Source organism: Anabrus simplex, chromosome 6 (genome assembly GCF_040414725.1).
Source record: "Anabrus simplex isolate iqAnaSimp1 chromosome 6, ASM4041472v1, whole genome shotgun sequence".
Taxonomy (NCBI): Eukaryota; Metazoa; Arthropoda; class Insecta; order Orthoptera; family Tettigoniidae; genus Anabrus; species Anabrus simplex.
The window spans coordinates 281,731,850-281,745,299 of NC_090270.1; the positions used below are offsets into that span (position 1 = coordinate 281,731,850).

The following is a 13,450-nucleotide window of genomic DNA, read 5'->3' on the forward strand; positions in this document are numbered from 1 at the left end:
GGTACCATCTCGGCATTTGCCTGGAGGAGAAGTGGGAAACCACGGAAAACCACTTCCAGGATGCCTGAGATGGGAATTGAACCCACCTCTACTCAGTTCCCGAGGCTGAGTGGACCCCGTTCCAGCCCTCGTACCACTTTTCAAATTTCGTTGCAGAGCTGGGAATCGAACCCGGGCCTCCGGGGGTGGCAGCTAATCACACTAACCACTACACTACAGAGGCGGCTATGATCATTCCTACCTTCAAAACTCCAATCAAGCTTATTTTTCTACTAATGCCATTCCACGCTATATCGCTACTAACAACTTGGAGCATACCGTTTAGTCGACTAGCTCGATTCCTTACTCCTAAGTCTTCTGAGACCAAAGTTTGTAACATTTTCATAACACTGCTCGTGTGTCGGAAATCGCCCAAAACAAATCGTGCTGCTTTTCTTTGGATTTTTCCCAGTTCTGGAATCAAGTAGTCCTGGTGAGGGTCCCATACGCTGGAACCACTCCCAGTAGCAAACGGTCCTATGAGCACCTATCGACTGTTGTGTCAGGAAGCGTGTTTTAGAAAATCTTTCTCGATACGTGTAGGGTAGGAACAGGGCATAATGAATGCGATACGGGCCCCCTGCCAAAATAAAAATTCGGGCCTCCCTCAAATAAAACCTATAAATGTATGAATAACTTAATATACAGTACATTACATCAGATAGAATTAATGCAATATATCGTCGAGTTATATAAACAAAGGGATTATTCGTTATTGTACGATTATAATAAAAATAATGTTTAATTGACATTACACACTGTTGTCGAATAAATGTGTGTGTAAAGTCAAATGTTCAGCAAAATTTGTGCATAATACGATCTCAGGTGCACTACACCTCAACAAAGTATTTTTCCAACTGAAATATGATATTTTGGTATCAGTTTTCATTATTGTAATTATTGTTCAATACAGTAGAACCCCGCTTAACCGAAATGCTCTGGCAAAATTTTATTTCAATGTTTTGTTTTTACCCTCTCGTTCTTAGCCCTCGATATTAGTAATTCTCTTGCTATATGTGCTCAGAGTTACTAGCCACACCCTATGTTTATATTATGACTTATGCCAGAATGCACGAGTAGCATAAAACAAAACAGTTTCTTAACCTCTAGTTCGTTCCATGGTACATTTTTCTTGAACAAGCAGGAATTATTATTATTATTATTATTATTATTATTATTATTATTATTATTATTATTATTATTATTATTATTGTTGTTGTTGTTGTTGTTGTTGTCTTTATTAAGTGGCGAAGTTAGGGCTCTTGGTTCTCCCTTACACTTAACCACATACATATTTTTTTACAGTATTAATATAAAATATAATTCTAATCAATTACTGTTATTGAGATATGTAAGTCAGATAAGGAATTACAAAATACAATTAATTAAGATTACTACCGATGAATAATTATAGGATAAATAGAGAGTGGATAATAACAAAAATTATATCAACTTATAACCTAAAGAATATATCTACAACTAGCTTAAAGGAAAACATATTCAAGTATAAGGCTAAAATAAATTAACTGAATGAATATTGAATTTTCACGACCGCATTGTAATCGAAACCGACTTTCAACCTATTAGGTCGTGTTACGTACATTTAGTACGTGTTGAAGAGATGTTAAATACAGACCAAAATGGCCAACCAGACACCAGTGGGATCCGAACCCACAACCTCCCGATTTCGCATCGGTTGCTCTACTAATTGAGCTATGGTGACATTAATTTCGGATCCCACTGGTGTCTGGTTGGCCATTTTTGTTCTGTACTTAACATCTCTTCAACACGTACTAATGTACGTAACACGACCTAATAGGTTGAAAGTCGGTTTCGATTAAATTAACTGAATATTAGCATGTTACAATCTGAATATGCTAAAAATGGATGTTACTATGTAGTCTATTTCTAGGAACAGTCTATAGCCTTAAATGAGAGGAGTAAGAACGTAAATGGGATAACCTAAGAACTTAAATCTAGTACGTAATGTTTGGTTTCATTCACACGTTGTTCACTCTTACATTCATTGGAGTCAACTGTATGTACTCTGGAGGAATTTACGGTATGCTGTTTTAAATGTCCTACACGAGCAAGGCTTTTTAATATCTTTCGGGATCGTATTCCATAACCTTGAAGCAGAGACCAGGAATGAATGGCTGTAGGTATTTGTTCGATGAGGTGCTATTTCAAGTAGTGATCCGGAACGAGTATTAATTTCGTGAAATGAAGAAAGAAGCCTAAAATTGGACGATAGATAGGTGGGGCTGTTCGAAGAAAGCAACTGATAGACGAGGGTCATTTGGTGCGTTTTTCTACGGTCAAGACGTAGCCATCCCAACTTTTTGTAGTATGGTGTTATATGAGCATCATGTCGGAGCTGGAAGCCATATCGAATGCAAGAGTTCTGTACACGTTGTAGCCTTGTTGCTTGTTCACAGGTTAGGTCAGTCAATAAGCTGTCACAGTACTCAAAGATTGGAAATAGAAGTGTTTGTATGAGTTTTAATTTAAGGTCCAAGTGGGAGAACATTTTTATGACGCTTCAAAGGATAAATGGATGCATGTACTTTTCTGCACACATTAGTTATATGCTCATTCCACGTCAGTGTCTCATTTAAGGTGACCCCAATGTTTGTAACAATCTTGGAGTATGGCACTTCGGTATGATCAACGGTAACTGGAGGAGGATTGTGATTACTATTTAGAGCACATAGTAGTTTTTTGTGTCCAATTATTATGCTTTGGTTCTTTCGTGGGTTTATGAGTAAGGCATTGTTTCTGGCATACGTTGTGAGTCTTTGTAGGTCTGTATTCATATGCTGCATCGCTTCGCATATACTGTCTACACTAGCATGGAAATATACATGTAAGTCATCAACATACAGATGGTATTTACAGTGGACAAGTGGGGACGAAATATCATTGATATGCAGGCAGGGGGGATTTCGACTGATTGTACAAAACCACCCTAATCATCTCCGTACAGAGTGACATTAGACTAGACATATTATATTTTTATTTTTTGCGAGGGGTCTGTGGGGTCCCTTAGAGTCCTGGGCGCGCCTGCATACCAGGTCCTACCGTTACGCCCCTGGGTAGGAAGGGAAATATGCTGTTTCGAAAGCAAATGAACCAATATCTCAATATGCGATGAATGTAAGATTGTAACTTTAACAACACATTTGTTCCGATATTTATTGCCCGTGGCTGCATGCACTGTGGGTCTATTTTATGAACAACAAATGTGAAAGATTACAGCCTTGCCGAAACCATCGTAACTACTTTGAACCTAGGACACATTCTGCCATCAATTCTCACTGTTTCCCGCCTGTCATTACAAATGCCTTTGACTGCCTGTAATAATCTACCTCAAATCCCACAATCCCCTATAGCTCATTCCATGTTAAGAAATCAGTATTGCTCTTATGACAACACGGTTGCCACATGGAACGTCTCTGCTCAACAGCATCACGGGAAATCAGTGGCGTATATATTGGTGAAACTCAGTACTTGAGTTAAAAATAAAAGAAAGAAGAAAGTAAGCTGCGGGCGAGTTGGCCGTGCGGTTAGGAGCGCGCAGCTGTGAGCTTGCATCCGGGAGATAGTGGGTTCGAATCCCACTGTCGGCAACCCTGAAGATGGTTTTCCGTGGTTTCCCATATTCACACCAGGCAAATGCTGAGGCTGTACCTTAATTAAGGCCACGGCCGCTTCCTTCCTATTCCTAGGCCTTACCTATCCCATCGTCGCCATAAGACCTATCTGTGTCGGTGCGACGTAAAACAAATAGCATTTTTTAAATCTAGGGAATAGGGGTTGTAGGGAGGGGGAGGGTTTATTTAGGATTTTACCACAATCTAGATAAACTATTGTACATACAAAACCTCAGTATTGAAGTTCAAGGCAAACTGAGAGAAAATAGACAACACATAATTTTTATAGGCTCGGTATGGGGGTACAGTTAATAGCCTTTAATAAATTTGCCCAGGCAACGCCGGATACTACTGTACCGTCATATCGTCCCACGAAAAGAATGGCAACAATTATTTGCGCTTGTGAAAAAGTAGTAAAAGTGTGGCAAAAGTAAAATGTGTTTAAGAAACAAAAGCTAAATAACAAAACCAAACACGGATAAACATCGTAGCGAATTTCTGTATCCTTACAAGTACTGCCGTGATGTATCGCTGCACAGCATCTTCAGTAACAACTGCTGTACAGTACATAAATAAATTACTTCTCTTCGACAGTGGTAAGCTGCCGGCGATTCACAGCGTAAAGCATTACGCGTTGCATGTACCAGAGCAACTCAGAAGGAAAATGAAGGAAGGCAACAAAGCGATGGCTGTTCCCACCATTGCGCTTCCTCCCTGCGAATGTATTTGTTAAACAGAGAATATTAAGTAATTATTTTAATAACTCACGGGCAAAAACATGCCTTACCCATTTTCTTTCCTTCAGATACATTATAATATTTCTTAATCACAAGGAATTATGAGTGTCCAAGAGGGGAGCATATTTGTCTCTGGTGAGACCCCAACTAGAGCATGGTTTCAGTGTATGGGACCCTCGCCAGGATTACTAGATTCAGGAACTGGAAAAATCCAAAGAAAAACAGCTCGATTTGTTCTGGGCGATTTCCGACAAAAGAGTAGCGTTACAAAAATGTTGCAAAGTTTAGGCTCGGAAGACTTGGGAGAAAGCAGACGAGCTGCTCGACTAAGTGGTATGTTCCGAGCTGTCAGTGGAGAGATGGCGTGGGAGGACATCAGTAGATGAATAAGTTTGAGTGGTGTCTTTAAAAGCAGGAAAGATCACAATATGAAGATAAAGTTGGAATTCAAGAGGACAAATTGGGGCAAATATTCGTTAATAGGAAGGGGAGTTAGGGATTGGAATAATTTACAAAGGGAGATGTTCAACAAATTTCCAATTTCACTGCAATCATTTAAGAAAAGGCTAGGAAAACAACAGATAGGGAGTCTGCCACCTGGGCGACTGCCCTAAATGCAGATCAGTAGTGATTGATTGATTGGGGTGTGTTCACTCCTTGTAAAGTAGGGCCAACGAGAGTTGAAGTCTGACGTTTAGCGCCACCGGCGAGAAAAAGTTGGCTAACGCTGCTCGAAAATGGCCTGTTGCTATGGCAACGATAACAGAGTTGCAACATTTTAAGGACGCTATCACCACGTGGGTTGGCTTGCTCTCAGTCCCTTTTGTCATTCATATTCTGACGATGAAGTATCGTCTTCCTATTGTGTTTATTATACCGTAGATTATTTTTGAATTGTACAGGTACCGTTAACAATCGGAGTTAAATAACAAAAAACTATCAATGTGGGTAGTGTTGTTCTATTCTGTGATTAACATGTGCATTTGTTGAGGTTATTGTCAGAAACTGATGATTTTGTTAGTGATTATGAAATCTTTTATATATGTATCGATAATGTCGTGTTCTGTCTTAAATGCTGGAATTATTAACACGAGCTTAGGAACCGGTTAAGGTAAATGAATTGTATTAGGCCTAGGCCTACATGTTTTATTAAACACTCAGCCTGTCTGAAAGGGTGGTAGGCTGCAAATGGAGGTAACTATGACAACGCAGCGTACTTCGTAGTTACAGCTTTCGCCGCTCACCTGTCAGACTTCAACTTTCGTGGGCCCTACTATAGGTCCATAAGAGCAATACTGTTTTCTTAACATGGAATGAGCTTATAGGATGGTTTAGCAATACACACACTGTGGTACCTTCAGCACTACCTGTTCACTCCCTCGCTCTCCTTTTCGGTACTGGATTGGCCTTCAACACAACCCCTGCACTCCCCTCCTTGTTTTAGTACTGGAGTGGGGCAGTGTTGATTGTTTATGTCGGGGCACCATTTCTATGCATTCGTGTACTCTGTCATAAGCAAATATCTAAGAAACGTAAACATGACTGTCTATTCCTCTCACAGTAGTTCTAAGTTATATGACATACTGAAAATCGTCCTAACTGCATGCATTTGAAATAATTCTATTCTTCGTTGTTTCAGAAGCGGGATGATGACGTTCCCATCATCTTGGTCAAACCAATTGAAGAAATCAGACAACACTTCAAAGATGCGCAGTCGGCAAGTTAGAACTGATAGGTAGGCTCTTAAGTCATGTGGTAGGTCTCCACATTAGAAACAGCTCAGGCTGTTAAATACCATGTAATGCAGTGTTATGGGAATATGTATAATTAGAACTGAATGTTATTCTCTCCAGAAAAAAATGGTAACGGAAGTATCGAAACAATTACTTAAGAGCTCTGTTTTCGTATCATTTCAGATTATTATTATTATTATTATTATTATTATTATTATTATTATTATTATTATTATTATTATTATTATTATTATTATTATTATTATTACTATTATTATTATGATTATTATTATTATTATACCAGGGTAAGTCAAAAAGTAAGTTTCCCTATTTTATTGCTCAGAAAGAAAGAAAAGGAGCTTGCTGCAAGTTATGTATCCATTTGTCTGTAGGTTGTTCTGTCAATCGCTCTGATGTTAGTCCAGTCCAGATGTTCAGCATGGACAGTCGCCCCCAGAAGGGGCCGTTCTCATTAAAGATTATTCCTGAGGATTTTCCCTACCACCTCTCTTTAATGTTTAACTCCAGCAGTGTTCGGCGGGCCGGCTATGTACGGGGAAATTGTGTTACACTAACTGCGAATCATCAGTTGTGTTCAGGCAAGACCAACTACAATACATCAGACCTTAATGCAGCTATCGATAATAGCAAAAATGGCGGCCCGATCGGTTTGTTCAAATGTAAACATGAACATGTGGGAAGCATCTGTTTAGTTCTTTCTGTTGGTTTGGTTTGATTAGGAAACGTTAGTATAGAGATGTTTTTATTGAAATTTGGTTTTAAAACTATTTTGATATATTAGGACGTGTCGATCGTATTGCATGCCTCGATGTAATTCATATTACAGCAGATGCACTCACATTCAGATCAAGTGTTCTTAATGCATCGTGACGATTTCGTAGTTACAAGTATTTTATTAGTGCATTAAAACATTCGAGGATAAATTTGTCAATAGAGTGGATGCATTCCGCGTGCTTGATGAGCTGTTTTTTTTTTCGGATAAGTCCAAAACTCTGTGTTGGTGCCAATCCATTTTAAAAGTGAGGTTATTAAAAGTGATAATGCTGTTTATTTTATCTGTGAATGAAGATTATATTCGCCTTGTTAAATTAGAGGACAAGGTATCAACTGATATACTGTCACTTACAGTACGTTATTACGTTGCCAACGATTTGGGTGTTGAAGTGCTTTATACGAAAATGCACATGTTACCAGAGAACTTCAAATAGATTCTCCTATTGATTATCTGAAGTGAAATTGATATAGCAATTTCGTGGATCATTGTCAGAATCATTGTTATGAGATAATTGAAATTCGCCAAAGGTTATGTTTCTAACAAATTTCTTGAACGAGGTAGGCTATTATACTTAAAAGTATATGGTAACAGAAAGGTCATTTAAATAAATGTATTTCTAAAACAAGTATTGATTTATAGGAAGAATTTACCAAGGGTGCTCCCTACTATATCTACACCAGTTCGATAAATTTCCAATTTCTTTGAAATCACTTAAGAAAATACTAAGTAGACAATTGATACGTAATCTGCCACTTGGATGACAGCTCTAAATTCAGATCATCGGTGAGTGATTAATTAATTAATTGACTGAATTGAAACGCGTCAAATATTTCCCCAGGACTGTTATTTTAGAATGCAATCCTGTATTACCTATTTTCTTTACCATAGTAGCTCGTAGAAAATATATATTTTTTAAATTATCCACATATTGCTTACCTAAATATAGGCTATTTCTAGTTAGTGTTGGTCTATTACCCAAAGTAAATTTTCTGTTCGTTATTTTTGACAGCTTAACAATTCAGTGCGATAATCCAAAGGTTATGTTTATGTATCACATGCGTGTTTTCATGGAACCGATGCGTCGGCCATGTTGTTTTTGTATTAAGGTCTGATATTATTGTAGACGGTCTTGGTTCAGGTTAGGTTACGTTACGTTAGCGCTTCCCGTGACTATTCGTAGAAACTTTCATATCAAGCACAATTAGAATGCTCTAAATAATAAATTATGACCAGAACACTATGACACTCGGAGCGAAACATGCGAGGAAGTAGTTTTATTGTTGATGAAGGTATCACTGTCAGTGGTAAAAAATAAATGAATTCTATTAACGTTTTGTTATTTTAAATTCGCAAGATACTAGGAGTGAAAGGGGTAGTCCTGTGGAATTTCCAGTGGTTATTCCAGCGGTGATTGTCTCAGGGGAGGAAGCCGGACAGTGAGTCACGCGCAGGTGCAAACAGCTAATGGACTGGGAACAATATTGGGAGCGATTGTCACTGGTGGCGAATAACGTATTCGCCTGTAGCCCCATCCGATAGATGACGCAGAGGTACGCAATTAGGTAAAACAGAACCTTGATACAGTGACAGTTGCAAGTTCCAAGTTGGAAAAGGCACTGAACATTAAGTTCACAGTAGGAAGTGAACGCAGTGATCCGCTTTTCGTGAGCAGAAAACTTGAAATCTGAGGAAATTTACAGGAAGACTGTGACCGTATACAGAAAAATGATTTCTGTCCATAAGTGGTAAAATGGTGTCAGGAATTTTATAGAGGTTGAACGTAACTGCGAAACAGTGTCGGTAGTGAAGGAAAGGGGGGGGGGGCGGCGTGCCCCTCCAAAGGCGTCAGGTTTTAGGGGCGGCAAAATCTTAAAACATGGACAGTAAATACAGGGTTTACAATTAACGAATTTGAAAATTAAGTACCGAGTGAGGTGGTCGTGCGGTCAGTGGCGCGCAGCTGGGAGCTTGCATTCGGTAGATAGTGGGTTAGCATCCCACTGTCGGCAGCCCTGAAGATGCTTTTCCGTGGTTTCCCATTTTCACACCAGACAAATGCTGGAAGTGTACCCTAATTGAGGCCAGGGCCACTTCCTTCCAACTCCCAGCCATTTCCTATCCCATCGTCGCCATAAGACCTATCTATGTCGGCGCGACGTAAAGCAAATTATTTTAAAAATGGAAGTTTTGTAACAACGAAAACATGTGAATAGTTCGTGAGTTATGTGTTGAATTAAAACAAGGAAATTACGTTGTGAAAGTGAGTGAGTAGTGACCGAGGATTCACATTGCGGATAAATAATAGATTATGTGGGAAAGAGTGAGTGGGAGGGGACAAGGGGTACACAAGACTATTAGCGCCACCCCTGACACATAAGAGCGGAGAGGACGTCTTTCAACAATGTCAAACACTTTCGTTGGTTCGATCATGCCCGTGAAGAAGACGATTTTTTTCCAGTCAGGACAAAGTGGTAAAGTTGCTGAGCGAATAGGGAATAGGAAAACACCGTTTACGCCATAATAAATGCTTGAAACACATAGGCAATTAAATAGGAACGTAAAGGAGAGTTGCTAAAATATAATAACATTGGCTTTATGTCCTATAACTACATTTTTATGGTTTTCGGAGACTGTTGTAAAATAAAAGTGTTCTTTATCTTTATCTATCTTTACCCATTCATATTAAAACATGTAGGAAAACTTACTTTCTGACCTACCCTTGCAATATTCCAATGCAATAGATTTAGTAAGGAAGAGAAATACGGACGACGAGACTTTTGTCAACTACTCTGTGAACTCTGCATCCCTTGACCTCCCTCAACCAAAGAAAAGGATTGCTTTGTATGAATGTAAGTAAAATGTTCCTAACGAGGATTATGCTGTGTGAAGATGAGTATACAAGGAAATGTTGTAAACAGTGTATTTGGCTTTAATGTTGAAATAAAATATTTTGTTATGATAATGAAATTATTTCATCTGTCAAAGTCCTTTTACCCTTCGGACGTAAGAAAGAAACCAAAACAGTTATATTAACTGCATTAATTATCATGCAAGGCAGTAACATAGTACATCCTTTTGAAGTCTCCGGTGCTGAATTCAAACGTTCGATGTCAAAATCGTCAATTTTACAGCAGAGAGAAAAAAAAATGCATTAGTTTGTGTACTGTGGAATAGGAGTTAAAATTATGATCTTATTTGAGGAAGTATTGATAGAGTAATTGACAAATTATGTTTGTACGACAGGTTCAGCGACCTGCTTTAGTGCTGTTTTCTGATGAAGCGTTTTATTTTATTTGCACAGACGTGTAAATTGGCAAAATAACCGGTATTGGTCACGTAAGAATCCAAGAATAATTCATGGCCTTAAAACAGGATTTTAGTGTTCTATTAGTACTAAAAGAATTGTAGGGCTTTCTTTTTTTTTTCGCCATTAATTTTAGACGAACTTTTCTTCAACTGACTGAATATGAAAGTTTGTTCTGATAATTCCATCACATACCGTTTGTAATTCAATGAATGCAATGGGTGATGTTTTCGAGTGCAGGTTTCTGGCCAGCTCCCGATTTAACGTCTCGTGACTTCTATTCATGGGTTAGTTTGAAAGATAGAACACGCGTGTAATGTCCATGGATGTGTTGGAAGCACCAATTTGAAATACTGCATGAATTTGTTTATTTAGAATGTCTATGCGATATTTTAATTTCGTTTAACGTTTGCTAGTAAATTCACATGCCAGCTAGTGCACAAACTCCCAACCCCCAGTGCAAGTTCCTGAGCCCCACTGCAAGATCGGCCGTCGGATGGTAGGAACACCCGATTCCCTGTGGTGTGATTTTGAAGTTGCAGGCAAGTTCATGAAGTAGTACGAACGCATAGTAAAGTTATCTTGCGTATTGCTGTTTAGTTTTTCATTAGATGCATTCTCAACGTCAGTGATACATTTAATTCATGTACTGTATAGGGTTTTGTATATTTGGGAAGTGAATGTTATCTTCCGCTAGAGGTGAATTATGCATTTGAGAGTTACAGTGCGCTGTGAACTAGCTTAGATGTGTAAGTTGGAAACTCACATCCCACTGAACCCAGCATGGAAAATTTGGTGACAGCTAGCAAAAGTGGTATAAGTACGGACTGCGGTACAGGGGTTACAGAAAGTAGTTGGAAGTGTGGAATTGAAAACTAGTTAAGGCTCTTTTTTTTTTCATGAGAAATTAGAAATTATTTCTTTGAAAATAAAAAACAAAGGCATTTACTCGGCGTTTCAACGAGCATACATATTACTCTATAATACTGTTGCTGTGTGGTTGTAAACAATTACTAGAATTATATTGTTGGCCCTGTCTCTTATTTGAAAAAGGAAGTAACGCATGGAACACCCGTGGGTACGACTATTTGAATAACGTTTATAAAGCAGATAAAAGAGAGAAATATTTTTTTTAAACGTCAGTTATTTGGAAAAAATGCGCGAATTGAATTTTAAGTGAGAAGCATAAAATAGCTATGGAAAAGCACCATGAAACTATTAAACAAAGCAGGAAAATGATGTGTCATTTAATAACTACTGTTGTGATGTTTGGGACATCACTGCATGTTTTCAATTATTGAACTATATAATTAATTGATAAGATGTATATATTTAATCACTGATAGGTCATTTTTAAATTAATATGTATATATATATAGGGTTTTTATCATCCATTTCAATCATCATTTCATTTCTTTGTATCGCGGCTATAACGTATTCTGAACGAACAAATTATTGGGTAAAGTATTTCAACATCATTCATATTTATAACTTGCAGTAAATTTTCCAATAGCCGTTGTGAGGTGACCAGAGACAGCAGGCTAATTTCAGCCCATTTCCAGGAAAAGTACGTCATCTAAGTTACGAGAGACCTCATGAAGAGACAGTTGATACATTATAAACGCCCACTTTTCGAACTGCGCTTCCTGACGCTTTATTTCAACGGGAAAGTTCAGCCTATGTGAATGAACGTAATGAAGCAACGTGATGGATTCACAGCAATACATAGGAGAAGGGATGAGACCTCGAATCTTACTGGACCATGTGATATGGCTGATGGAAGGAAACTTTTAAACCTATATACGTCGTAGGCAAGAGCTGGAGAGGACATTCTGATTCTTATTCTCACTCTTAGACACTGAGACACTCTTGGAAGACACTCTTACTACGATTCTACGTCTGCACATCGGAGAAGATTTTAACTTAGTTCACTTCGCATCTGAGTTGTACCGTAGGATACCACCCAAAAGTTACTCTCATTGGGACTTGTTATCTCAATGACGAGAGGTAGTCAACGGGAGACCGGTTTTGACTAGTATAGGGAAGGAGAGCTTTTATTATGAATTTAGTTACACTACTGTTCCGTAATACGGAAGAATACAAATGTATTCTCTCCATGAACATAACCCATGGTGGTTTTGCACTTAAAAGTAGGACTCATTACGACTTTATGTAAGGAGTAAAGTAGGAAGTGTTAAAGGCAGGAAAGCATAAGTAGGACTGGAATCCAACAACAGATGAGGCAGCCGGTACGAGAGATCCACCCATTTTCAGCTTCAAGACAACAGAGTCTACATATGGTGAGCTTATGGCATAAGTTACTGCAAGTCTTCGCGCAACAGTTCATTTTTTTAGAGTTAATTTCATTCAATTTTTCTTCTGCTTCCGTAAGTTCAGATTTCGTTAATACGCCGTTACGTCACGTTTTTCATCCTAATAAATAGCTGTTTTAATTTGTATGTTCTGAAATTATTATTAATGATCCTTAAATTCCAAGTTAGAGTACTTAATGATTTGTGTCCCATCACCCTACCCCTGGGAGATTTTTGAGTCTCATTACGTATTATTATTATTATTATTAATTATCAACTTTCGTTTTCAAGCCATAAGCTTGAAGACTGGCGCCCTTGGGATACTGTTTATGGAGAAACAATGACATATCATTTATTTATTTTAATATTAAAGTGACCCGCCACGTTATAATTTTGTCAAACATCTGTGGGCCAAGTGGGTACGTCACACTGTTTGCTTTCTAGGCTGTCAGGGATTTGCTTTCAGGGGTCATGAAGAACCGAGATATCTATGTCAGGTTTTGAACATCTTGGCACGTTACGACAATCGACTTCGAACCCACTTGAAAACTTAAGCAGTTTTTCGTGGTATTTCCCCCGACATTCAGAATGATTTAATATTCATTTTCTCTCTCTCTTTCTCAAGTAATGACTATCAGCGGCACGTTTTGTTGCCTGAATTATTGCCTTACTTCTCCACGAAAACAGGAGAATTGACCTAGCTTACCAGAAGTTAAAAAAAAAAGGAATATTTTTCTTAAATGCGTTCATAATCATTCAGTTAACTGTTAAAAATTCAGAAAACTATTAGTTTTGACGATAATCCCAAGTGAATCCAATGATATGTTTTAGTTGACAGACTCTTCTAAGTAGAAAACCACACTACGCCACTGGTAT

General features: G+C 38.3%; 1 protein-coding gene across 1 annotated transcript in view; it reads left to right on the plus strand.

Moving 5' to 3' along the window:
* The window catches only part of LOC136876457 (actin-binding Rho-activating protein), a 131,877-nt gene extending 121,952 nt beyond the window's left edge, over positions 1–9,925 (plus strand). The window contains exon 5 of the mRNA XM_067150441.2: positions 6,069–9,925. Coding sequence (XP_067006542.2) covers positions 6,069–6,155 — 87 coding nt within the window. The 3' untranslated portion in view covers positions 6,156–9,925. The remainder of the gene's footprint in view (positions 1–6,068) is intronic.
* The last annotated feature ends 3,525 nt before the right edge of the window (positions 9,926–13,450 follow it).